Raw genomic sequence first — 13,351 nt, 5'->3', positions numbered from 1 at the left:
GGCGGTGGTCGTCGCGCCGCGTTCTGTTCGATATGGGACTCATAGCGACGTATACAACGCGTGTAAAGTACATTGTTTATTTACATGAAATTCGAACACACGCTGCGCGACGACCACCGCGCTTTAAGTATTACGAAATGTACTAGATAATGAGAACGAGTCTACAGTTGTTGATGTCACGAGCAGACGATCACGCATGCAGGTACCACTGAATTATAATTTGAGCCATACCACACGTCACTTGTATCTTTGATGAACACTGTTTTAGGCCAAAGTGTATTTGGAGGACGACGACAATCCAGTGTGCAGTAGCATAAACCAAAATCTAGCAGACCAGGTTGAGGTTTCGAAAATAGTCCTCATAGGGTCACGTGGTCCTCTTAGATTGCTTGACTTGAACTTGAGATGAACTTGAAATGATCAAGTTTGTTGAAGAATGATATCAGCATATTAATATTTGTGTTTCGCACCAAATTGCATATGACATTGAACCATGACATCCTCCGGCTTACCATGACTATGAAAATCAATATCTACATTTCCGTCCACGACTTTTAGTTATATTTTATATTTTGTAAGTTTTCTTATCGTGGATCGTATATAGGTATACCAAGCAGACATTTTTATGTTTTGTAGTGGTATATGAAACGTGTGTAGCTTTTTTAGCTAATCGCGGGTTTATCACAGCGCCACCAAGTGGTGTTTTAGGGAGACCGTTTGGGGATCGCGTTATGGTATATTTGTGAATAATAAATGGCAGCTTGCGTGCTCTAGTTACAGATTTGCTGTTACTTTTTTTCAATATATTTTTTATATTGTATATTCTTTATTGTAGTACATTCACATAGGAATTGACTAAATAATGCAAATGCATACTCACAATTATTGATAATTTGGTGAAAATAATAGTTTGGCAATACTTTAATATTTAAATTAGTTCTGTTCATTGGTTTATTAAAAGGGCGGCTTTAGTCGCACACAGCAAGTGTTCGAATTTTGAGTAAGCTAACAATATGATTTATACGCGTTGTATAAGTCGTATGGGACCCACATCGAACACGTCGCGGTATAACGCCCACCGCATTTTAAAGTAAACAACTTTTTGTTCTGTGGATCAAAACTATAATTGAAAAACTTTGGAAATTGTATGAACGCACAGTTGACAAAAATAACGATAACAAAAAGTACCACACCAGTCTCTATATATGTTTTCCTATATGTACCACGCACCAATTTCAGATGACCGGTTTCAAATGTGACAAAAAATACCGTCATTGCCATACCAGCCAAAATAGTTTCACACTCCTTCGTTTACGCCTTTGTAATAAAACTTGCATGAATTTGGGATATTTTATTTATGGGTAAGTATCTACCTCTACACGCATTCGAAATATATGATGTAACGATTATTCAATTCGCCGATGCTGATTTTCTGTCCACAATCTTGCACCCCAGCCGTCGAGCTGGTGTATTCAATGACTCGAACTTATGTTTGTTTATTTGAATGTTTTCGTTGCGATCTTTGTTAAATCACAGTGCATGCAAATTTTTCTCGAAACGCAGTGGCGGTGATGACCTTAGCTTGGGCAAATTGGTTTATTTGTAATTTATTCACCCGTTAAATTCAATACAATACAACAGTGAACTGTGTTATTGTTTACTCACGAAGCTTCCATGTTACAGTAACAAAAAAATCTAGCCGATCGAAATAGATATTAATTTCTTATTGCTGGATCTAAACGAAAATATGCTATGATTCATTTTGGCATGTGGCCAATCAGAACGATTTTTCCATACTCATGCTGTTATGGTGATTACGACCTCCTAAGTGAGTGATTGTGGGTCCTGGTCAATTATGAACTTCCACGTCGACGCGAATGTACGCAATATTACGGTTATACATCGCCCTCAGTGATGATAAGCTGAAACAGACCCATAAACGTAACGAGAGTATTAATAGTCATACAAACACGGCTTTAATGTTTAAAAAAATCTCTTGTTTATTTTCACATTCACAAAACACAATATACATGAATACTAAATATTCCACAACTTGGTCTGATCTCAAGTGTGTGCACTGATCTGAGAAACCAGCCTAGATAATGTTATAGCGAAGGAAAAGTTCGATATCGTTTGTTCGGGGCAATATACCGTGAGAATATTAAAAAAAATATATATTTTATAATCTCAATAATGCTTTGGTGTCATTTACAGGGCATAAAATAAGTAAATCTACATGAAAAACAGTAAAACCAGCCAGTGGCAGTACGATAATATCGTTTTTATGGAAGGTCAAATGATAATAACAATAACAAATATTATAAATTACGATTTATATAGAATTATATTGAAACAAGTACCCTGTCATTCAAGGGTATCTACCCAGCATACGCATGTGCATAACGATGATTCAATAACAAGGCATATTTTTGTCATATACAGAACTGTCGTTAAATTTTCAGTATTCTTCCACTGCCTCGTGGAATACGATTCGATAAAAAAAATAAAAACAAAGTCACAACGTTTTTAAAGCTAAGCACCTTGTCAGACTCATAACAACGGTGAACACTTCCCCCCTCAAGTATTTTATTAAAATCAAAATACAATTTGGTGAGATAAGCCTCACCATTTTCTGTGACGTCATCATATGTTGACATCGGGATACTTCCGACACGTGCGTTAAAACGACTGTAAAGCATTTACAAAATGTCAGAACAAATATAAAGTACTGTCATCAATAAATAACACATTGTTTTATATAAAATCCTATTTGAATTTTCAAAAAAAGGAAATGCCTGACATAGTGGATAATTAAAAGCATATTCGTTTGTTTCTATTAATATTAAATTCATGTCATGCAAATAGATTGGTGTCCATAAAAGCGAACCACATTATTTTCCCCATTGGGGTTAGTAATTATTTGCTAGTACAAGTCAAATTCGACTGCGCCACCACTTTTAAACGTAAATCATAGTACAAACAATTAATTTGTAATTTACAAACAATGAAATCGTTCGTTGTGCCCGTCTCTTTTTAAATGCTCCAAACCCCAGATGTAATTGATTTCAAATAACTAGCACGTACAGGGTCATAACTTGACCGAACTTCTCACAGAATACACAGTGATACAACTATAAACTATGATCCTTTCTTTGACTATTCTATTCTATTCTATTCTATTCTATTCTATTCTATTCTATTCTATTCTATTCTATTCTATTCTATTCTATTCTATTCTATTCTATTCTATTCTATATAAGTATAATTGCGATCACTGGCAAATTTAATCACGAATTGTGAGCCGCAGAATAACTAGAAAACCTAAATATTAATATAAATAAATTAATGTTCTGCTAGGTGCTGGCAGTGCACTGTGTTCAAATTAGACCCAGTTTTACATACATGTATGCACATCGACTGTGTTGTTATTAAAGCACTATCATCATAACACATTCTCTAAATGTAAATCTAATGAGAATCAAGAAGTGACAATAACGACTATAAAATCAAGCTAAAATGTGTTTTTATCGCTTAAAGGGAGGTTGTCGCCGCGCCGCACATGTGCGATATTTGTATTAATAAAAGTTGATTTGCCCACAATGCAATGAGTTCTTCTAATTAATAGAAATCAGTGCAAGTTTTGACCTGGGCGCGACGTGCACTCATTACCGCTGGTGACTCCGTCGATACCATCCAATCACCAAAAAGAATCACCTAATTAAAGCGTGGTAACAGTTCAGTCTGTACTCGTGAGTCTACGCAACAGTCAAGTGTTCACTGGCTTACTGGCTTGATCTTGTTCTGGTTCCGCATCCGCACCTCCATGGCAAGACTGTCAATGCTTTGCTTCAAAATAAATCTGTAATGTAGCTTTTTTCGTACTTTTTCAAGTTTATTGGATTTGTTGTAGTCTCTGAGGGCGCGCGCCATTTTTTGGTACGTCATTTTCTTTCTGTTGTGTTTGGCTTGACCCCAGATGAGCGCAAATTGTTCCTTTCCCTTTGAGAGAAACTTGAATTCGCCCTCTCGGCGATTTGTCCATACTAGGCAGTTTTTCATGCCAGAGTTTTCATTTTCCGACTCTTCAAGTGCCAGTAAAAGATGCTCCCATAGAATTGGCTGTGACCTTGTTCCATCGCCTGAAACGAACGAAGAAGACTCTTGATCATGACTTTGCAAGACTGTCACGCAAATGAGAGTACGTGTTTTCAATAAGGATTACGCCAATTGGCTGTTGAATAAATTTCACCGCAGATTTAATTGGTTGAAAATAAATGCTATCAATTAATCTGTAATCATGTGCGCAATCCAGAAGCATGACAGGCTTTCATTTAACTATATTTTTAAATGAAGTAATAGATGAAGAAGATGACATTTAAGACATGTCATGTTATATATTCAAAAAGATGGTCATAGCATCAAATAACGGTTACTTTGTGTGATTCGTGAAATGGCTTTGATTTGAGTTTAAAAAAACAGTATTTTTGGTTACAAATCATGAAAATGATTCAGCCTGAACACCTTTTCTGCTAACTGGCGTCATTTAAAACATATTTTCACGAAGATAAAAATGGTATTCTGAGATGAAACAGGTGGAAATGGGTATTTGACAATTTCAAAATAATATGGCAACGGGTTAAATAGAGAAATATGTTAACTTGCAAAATCACACACCCTTGTGCCAGAGTTTCCATAAACTATTTCCAAAGGCCCTAACACATTTTATTTTACGCATGTATGTATGTATAATACACGGCGTTAACATACTACTCCAATAGATGGATACTTGCCGATAATACAATTTACAATTATAGTGATACATTTGAGAGAGTCGATTTTTAAAAATAATACAGCATTAATGACATTATTGTATACTTTACAAAGAAGTGAGAAAAAAATGGCCAACGTTAAGTTGATTTTCAGTCTCTTCCGTTTTGCTGCAACTGTATGTAACTCACTTTTTTTTCGCCTTTTCTCAGAATCGGGTTTTGGTGGTCTGCCAGGTCCCTTCCTTTTCATTGTGGTGTCCGCGGGTGTGTGACACGGTTTCTGACTGGGATAACAGTAGCGCCCCATCTGTTGGCCCGACGCAGACAAATGGAAATCGTTGTCAGGGTAACTGCAACTCATTGGCAGGGTACTACTATTCATGTTGGAATTACACAAACTCGTGTCAAATGTGTTCATCCACGTGTTCACCGGCGGGACTCCGACTAATGGATTGGACCCGTGTTGTTGCTGTCGCTCCCAGTACGTCCTCTCCATCGAAAATTCACCATCATTGTCAATTGTCAGATGGTCGGGATTCGTTATACCACAATAGTCGTCTGTTAAATCAGGACAACCGGAATCGTTAGACAGTGCGTCATCGCTATAGGTGTTTATCGCCTGTCGTATGCTCTAAAAACAAATGGTATCAGAAAAAACAAAAACACGAATAAGGTAAACAAATAGTCGACAGAGGGCGCTCGTCCATTTGCAACCTATACATGTACATTTGTACTAATATTGGTTATCGTGGTGTCACAGAAGTATTTAATACGTACATACTACGAAGGTAATATACTATAATTATGCGATCCCGTGCATTTTATAATTGTATAGCGAAACCTATACACGAATAAAGGTGAAACAAATGATAATACCTCTCCAACGTTATCGTCGCCATCAACGGGGTAGTCATCGGAAAACAACAAGTCGGAGCTGTACGTTGACATTGGCACTGTAAGTTAACAAAACAAAGAATAAAACTGAAACTGCCGGCTGTGTGTATCTCGGGCAGCCTCTGTACTATGTTTTGCATTATTTGAAGCGTGGTATTTTGGGATGTCACATACCGGGGCTGATGATCATTTTTACCTGTCGAATTATATTGCTATTACCTTTCTTCCAATATTGAAGACACTGGTAAATGACGTCCATGTTTTCTTCAGAAAAGCTGATTTTGAAATCTTCCTCTGACATATTGCAGAGGGATGGCCCGTCTATATTCTGCTCACGAACGACGTCTGCCAGGCTGGGATTGTTCTTGTTGAGCGAACACCGGCGCTCAATTTCTTGAAACCAAGTCACGGCGTCGTCTGTTGTCCAGCGTATAGGATCTGAAAGAATAATGCCGTGTTTAAAAGATAATCGATATCGATTATATTCATAATATTCATTATGGGAAAATAGAACATCTTGTTGTTTGAAACGGGAAACTATTATCGCGCTGAGAACTTTTTGAAATGTTTCACATACTTGAATTTAAAGATTTATATTAATAACAATAACAATAATAATAACTTTTTCTTCTTGTGTCACCAACCAACATTTCGCGATATAAATAAATAATTTCACCAGTGCAAAAATCAAAATTTTTGTTGTTTTTCAATACTTGGTAACACATAATGAAGAATTCGGCCCAACCTAATGAAACACACTTGGTCGTCGTGTAGCGTTCATTCGGATTTCGTGCAAAACAAAAACAAAACAATGGTAAATACTACGTCTAATCAAAGTAAGCAAGCGTGTGCGACTCACGCGTAAGTGCGTCGCGTGAACAAAACGCTGTTCCTTCAACCGATTTAAATTTCAGCGAGAAACGTTAAGAATATCGTACCTGCAGTTTGCACCTGAAAACAGGACTACTAGATACGCGTTGTACCCCGACTACGGCCTACACTCGGCGCGCGGTCTACTAATTCTGCAGCGCGCTTCAAGTTCCAAGGGGGCTTAAATACGGTGAATACGGGACAAGTACGGTTACACGTTGTCACATGAGTACAAGATTCAGTTATGTAAGAAATGAACTAATAACCGCTTCGTTTTCGATTTGGCTTCGGCGAAATTATATAAAACGAAAGTGAAATCTCGTCCCAGGCAATATACAAAACAAGAGCGTGGGATGGATGACGTCACGGGAATTACCGCGGATCTCGCTACACTTCCGAGATGTATACACCATAATATATTACCATTATGTAAACACCAAGTCCGGGGTATACACGTCGTAGTGCTGCCGTGTCGTTTGGGAAAGGGGGTGGGTGATTTAAATAGATCAAGGGACTCACCTTCAGGTATTTTAAAGCATGATTTAAGGCAGAGGCGCGTTTTGTCGACAACTGTAATCTTCGTCATTTCGCTATCCACTATGTCGTTTATAATATTATAACTGTAATTGTTGAATTCGTGTTTTTGTTGCAGGATCTGATTAAAGATGGGGAAAAAATATGATGCATTTGATTTGAAACGACACGCCACCTAGCGGCTCCAGTGTGACGTAACGAAAGCATGCCGCTCCGCTAATCGAAACGACATACCCACCCATTTGTAAATTAACGTGATAAATTATATGTGAGACTGTGAACAAATATGCATGCATATGTATATTTAAAATCACGTGACTTACATGGCAATCGTCTGGTAGCCCGGATGGAATCTCTACCTCGTCATTATCTATCGTTAAGAAGCTGTTGTGCGAGAAATTATCATTCGTGTCCATTTTTCCAGAGCGAGGCTGTCCTACAAACTGGGATGAAGACGCGGTTTGGGTGGGTAACTTGGTGGTTACTGGGATGTCTTTTCCCAAACTGCAAATAAGGAATAATAAAACAAAATGACAATCATATGACAGGCGAGAACTCCCGAACTCTAGTCGGACAAACACGATTCAATAACACGGTGTGTATAAACGCGCACTTTCATATTTAATTGACCGCATTATTTATCACTTTGGATATTTATTTTACGAGGTTTGAGTAGCTATACTCTTACTCTTATGTTTTTGTTCCAACACCTGGTGTGTCCGGAATGATCACGGGGAGAAGCACACATATCAGAAATGAAATGTCTAGTTAGATAAACATGCATGCCCAATGAGCATGCGCGTTCGTATAATAATACTGTGATGACGTTCCAAAGTCAATGAGACCGTGTCGCATTTCAACAAAATTAAAGTGATTTGTGGGATAGTTAAGTCAAAGTTGCATGAGCAGGCGCGCTTTGTGATTGACGGATTCGTGATCGATTTAGTCAAAACTATTCCACATTTCTTCATAATTAGAAATTGCGATATGGTCTATGGTACGTCTCATATATTCAACGGAGACAAGGGAAGAAACTCCAGAGCAACGTAGCATAGTGAAAGCTCATCGTTATAACCGCTGTACACTTAATAATTTCATAAATAAATAAGTGAATGGCGCTGTTCGACTAACCAGGAGGTCAATAATGTAACTTCTATAATAATGAGAATTTATTTAAAGGATTAGTATTTTTGATAATTTCATTTATTATCCATTGATCCCGTGATAGTGTCTTATTTATCTATTATTACAAACGGACACATAATTCAGTATGAAATATTAACGATTAGGTTTCTCGAAAGTTTTGCCGTTATTACTACATTTCACAATCATTGTGAAACTCTCTCAATATGGCAAGGAATCTATAACTTATTACCTTAGGTAAGAGGTTCACTGTTGTTTGATTTCACATTATTATCATTTCTTTTATTTTACATTAATATAGTTTGATTTCACATTATTATTATTTTTTTTATTTCACATTAATATTGTTTGATTATTGTTTAACCATCCGGACTTTTTAGGCACGGAACTTTCGGCCACGCGTATGTTTTATATCTTTGTAATTGGGTTTTCGTACTCACCCTAACTCACGAGTATGGCACATTTGTATTCGTTAAGTCATAACTAGTCGTTACAAGCATGGCGTATGTATGTGTATTTACTAATATTTCGAACGTTACAAGAAATGCGTGTTCACACGTATTTACTAATATTCCAAACGTTACAAGCATGGCGTACAGTATTTATACGTATTTACTAATATTTCGAACGTTACAAGCTTGGCGTATTTATATGTATTTACTATTATTTCGAAGGTTACAAGCTTGGCGTATTTATATGTATTTACTAATATTTCGAACGTTACAAGAAATGCGTGTTCACACGTATTTACTAATATTCCAAACGTTACAAGCATGGCGTACAGTATTTATACGTATTTACTAATATTTCGAACGTTACAAGCTTGGCGTATTTATATGTATTTACTATTATTTCGAACGTTACAAGCTTGGCGTATTTATATGTATTTACTAATATTTCGAACGTTACAAGAAATGCGTGTTCCCACGTATTTACTAATATTCCAAACGTTACAAGCATGGCGTACAGTATTTATACGTATTTACTAATATTTCGAACGTTACAAGCTTGGCGTATTTATATGTATTTACTAATATTTCGAACGTTACAAGCTTGGCGTATTTATATGTATTTACTAATATTTCGAACGTTACAAGCAATGCGTGTTCACCCGTATTTACTAATATTTCAAACGTTACAAGCATGGCGTATTTATATGTATTTACTAATATTTCGAACGTTACAAGCTTGGCGTATTCACACGTATTTACTAAAATTTCGAACGTTACAAGCATGGCGTTTTTATATGTATTTACTAATATTTCAAACGTTACAAGCAATGCGTGTTCACACGTATTTACTAATATTTCAAACGTTACTAGCATGGCGTATTTATACGTATTTACTAATATTTCGAACGTTACAAGCAATGCTGTTCACACGTATTTACTAATATTTCTAACGCGTATTTATGTGTATTTACTAATAACTAGAACGTTACAAGCATTGCGTATTTACACGTATTTACTAATAACTAGAACGTTACAAGCATGGCGTATTTATGTGTATTTACTAATAACTAGAACGTTACAAGCATTGCGTATTTACACGTATTTACTAATAACTAGAAGGTTAAGGGCATTGCGTATTTATACGTATTTACTAATAACTAGAACGTTAAGGGCATTGCGTATTTACACGTATTTACTAATAACTAGAACGTTACAAGCATTGCGTATTTATATGTATTTACTAATAACTTGAACGTTACAAGCATTGCGCATTTACACGTATTTACTAATACCTAGAACGTTACAAGTTAAGCATGGCGAATTTATATCTATTTACTAATAACTTCAACGTTACAAACTTAGCGTATTTATATGTATTTAATAATAACTAGAACGTTACAAGCATGGCGTATTTACACGTATTTACTAATAACTAGAAGCTTAAGGGCATTGCGTATTTATACGTATTTACTAATAACTAGAACGTTAAGGGCATTGCGTATTTACCCGTATTTACTAATAACTAGAACGTTACAAGCATTGCGTATTTATATGTATTTACTAATAACTTGAACGTTACAAGCATTGCGCATTTACACGTATTTACTAATACCTAGAACGTTACAAGTTAAGCATGGCGAATTTATATCTATTTACTAATAATTTCAACGTTACAAACTTAGCGTATGTATGTGTATTTAATAATAACTAGAACGTTACAAGCATGGCGAATTTATATCTATTTACTAATAATTTCAACGTTACAAACTTAGCGTATGTATGTGTATTTACTAATAACTAGAACGTTACAAGCATGGCGAATTTATATCTATTTACTAATAATTTCAACGTTACAAACATAGCGTATTTATATGTATTTACTAATAACTAGAACGTTACAAGCATGGCACATTCATATTCATTGACTAATACCTCGTATACGTTACAAACATGCATGTGGCCGAAACTTCCGTCAAATGGTTATTTGCAAAATAGCTAGTAAGCATGGAGTAAGTTACGACATTTTTGAAAGCAGGTCAGATATCGTTGCAGTCGCAGTTGTAGCTTTACAATATTTACAATTCCATAGCAGATATATAGCTAATACCCAAATTAGAAGAAATGTTAAATTAGTCAAGCGTCGAAATACGAGAAGGCATAAAACACCAAGCCAGTACGACGCCAATCCTAGTTAATGAATTTGTTTCACCCATGTCTCGTGGTAATTTGCAACGCACTTTGTAAAACAGTCACGGTTTGAATTAGCTTAGTAAAATTAGAGTACACACAACATACATCCTGAATTAAATAAATTAACTGAAGTTAAATTAAGGACGTCTGAGTGTTGCGTCGATAACTAACACAGATCTAAAAGAACCCGTATACATATGCAGCTGTTAAAATTGAAAGCATATTAAAGCAAACACAAATGCCAGGTTGCATTGGTATTTCATGAGCACGTGCGGTTTTACAAAACACGGGCATGTTATTACTCGAACAATCAAGAGCTTTATGCTTGATTTATAACTGCGTATGCTTGCCAAGCGAACCCTAGCTGGGCCTGGAATCTCTGCTCTTAGACTATTTGTTGTGACCCAGTGCAAAATTGAAAGTCTTTCAGCATTACCAACAGTTATTGTCCCTCCGCAAGAGCCGTACGCACTTTGAAATCATTCATACTCCGCTGCAGTTGAAAAGCACAGACTGGATCGCGTAAACACACGATCACGACGCGTGGTACGGGCGTTGTGAGTGTCGCGTAAGACGCACATCGAACACAGCACGGTGCGGCGATCTTTAAATTCATCAACCGCACGATTACTAAACAACGAATGAATGGACGCAGACCGTTACCAAGCATAGTGACACTTTCGGCATACCTAAACGCCAAATATGCGCACGTACACTCCACTTGAGAGTTTCTCATGTACACAGGAGCCTCTGCATCCGCGTTGCTGTCAAAGTTCTCTCCGATTATCGCCAGATAAGACACACAATCGCGTGGTTGATATTAAACTGTTAATTTGTCTGATTAAAATATTAACATACTAAACTCGAACGTTTATAGTAATGCGTATATATATTGGTAATTTTGTGTAGATGTATATACGACTGCCGGCGGCTCGTCACGTGCTAACTGGCAGACTATCACATCACATTACATGGTCTGGCAAAGGTCATATCGTCCACATCGAAAAAAAAATGGTAGCCGGACTTGAAATTATTTACATAATCTCACATGGATGTGTGAAATTGTGATCTTTTATTTCTTTGGAATACACATATGGCGGCTAGCCATAGTATACACATTTGAAATACCGCAAAAATGTTTAAAGCTTCCAATTTAAGTATCTATGTTTTTATTGATATTTGTAGATCCGGCGAGTGTCAAGTACTTCTGTGTCAGATTGTTGTAAGAATTATCTGGCAGCAGGTGGCAATGTATATGTAGACGATGTCCCTGTTAAGCACTCCACGTAAAGCGGCAAATCCTCTTTAACTCCGAAAACACCTGGTGTGGGACTACCTGTTTGATCGGTTCTACAACAATATTATCAGAAAATATTGACTTTCGAGAAGAACAAAAAATGCTGGTCTTTACAGTTAAATCAAGCAACGTGGTCTGAGTCATCGGAAAGGCTCACAGAAAGACCAAAACGGGAGGAAAACATGTACACCCTGTAATGTTTATTCGGAAGGCGGGGTACTAGTAGGTGGCGAATGTTTAAAGCGAACGTTGTTACTGAGCGATGATCGGTAGACTGGGTGTTTCGCGACACCTTTTCCTCCTACGCCTCTGCTAACAATGCATGATCAAAATGAATGGAATCTATTGACCACGAACAGACTTCAATTGCCTAAAATTGAAAAAGTGGGAATCCTAGTCAGCGGGGTGGGCGGGGCACTGCGCCATAATCTTTCTAACGCAATGATGGTGACGCTTTACTGGTGTCAAATCATTGACGACTCAAACCCCATTTAGGAACCACATAAAAGTGAGAATCACTACCATAATTTCTGTTGATATTTACCGGCCAATAGAAACGCGTTTAGAGGTTTGTGTACATATTTACACGCTGGTGTGTTTATTTCGTTCATTGATATTATTAAATGTGCATTACTTCAAAATATATACCCCTCCGCTAAAGCTAAATAAATAGTACCTAAGGGCATTACTGATAATTTATTGATGTATTGAATCTGCTTGTACGGGGAAATCAAGTATAACGTAACAGTAAAGCGTTTGTACTCACGTGGCGGTTGGTGCATGTTCTGATCTGACCATACAATTCATGCGCAATTCATCCTGCAGCTTGTCTTCATAACAGTGTACACAGTCAAAGTAGCTCAACTTCGGGACATTTAAACCCTGCCAACGGTCACCTGACCTCATTGTTTGTTGCAGAAAAAAATGGGGAATTCCCGACACCTTCCATTGGCGGGCGCATTGTTCTCTGGGTAAACATTTTTTTCTAAAGTACGCGAACAGCAATTAAGATTCAGTAGAGACGATATGATAACGCTTTTTGGTTTAAAAAAAATGGAGTTGGGTCCGATGAGTAAAGCCGTTTAGTTGCTTAGTTCACGATTAGTTGTGTCTTAAAAAAAGTTACACCGTGTAACATGTGCCTCTCGTCCTTGCGTTTTACTGACTATTTAAGTTTACAGATTTGTTTGTACGAGTGTCGT

The 13,351-nt window shown here is 36.9% G+C and overlaps 1 protein-coding gene across 1 annotated transcript; it reads right to left on the bottom strand.

Moving 5' to 3' along the window:
- Positions 1–1,975: 1,975 nt before the first annotated feature.
- Positions 1,976–12,979, bottom strand: LOC144364024 (transcriptional regulator Erg-like). The gene is made up of 7 exons (XM_078014298.2): positions 12,916–12,979; positions 7,391–7,571; positions 7,053–7,188; positions 5,883–6,101; positions 5,646–5,722; positions 4,959–5,400; positions 1,976–4,139 (listed from the first exon to the last, which is right to left on the bottom strand). The coding sequence occupies exons 1-7, from the start codon at positions 12,954–12,956 to the stop codon at positions 3,775–3,777; spliced, it is 1,461 nt and encodes a 486-aa protein (XP_077870424.2). The 5' UTR covers positions 12,957–12,979; the 3' UTR covers positions 1,976–3,774.
- Between the last annotated feature and the right edge of the window lie 372 nt (positions 12,980–13,351).

The sequence above is a fragment of the Saccoglossus kowalevskii genome, chromosome 1 (genome assembly GCF_978046115.1).
Source record: "Saccoglossus kowalevskii chromosome 1, keSacKowa6.1, whole genome shotgun sequence".
NCBI lineage: Eukaryota > Metazoa > Hemichordata > Enteropneusta > Harrimaniidae > Saccoglossus > Saccoglossus kowalevskii.
Note: the sequence above shows the minus strand (reverse complement) of the source record. Positions and strands in the feature narration are given on the sequence as shown.

What these genes read in the sequence shown, in the direction of transcription:
- LOC144364024 (XM_078014298.2), bottom strand. Translation starts at nt 12,956, where the DNA reads ATGAATTGTATGGTCAGATCAGAACATGCACCAACCGCCAC. An exon ending in GGCTACCAGACGATTGCCAT is followed by an intron (nt 7,189 to 7,390) that starts GTAAGTCACGTG and finishes ATCTTTAATCAG; the next exon opens with ATCCTGCAACAAAAACACGA. An exon ending in ATGCTTTAAAATACCTGAAG is followed by an intron (nt 6,102 to 7,052) that starts GTGAGTCCCTTG and finishes TTATTCTTTCAG; the next exon opens with ATCCTATACGCTGGACAACA.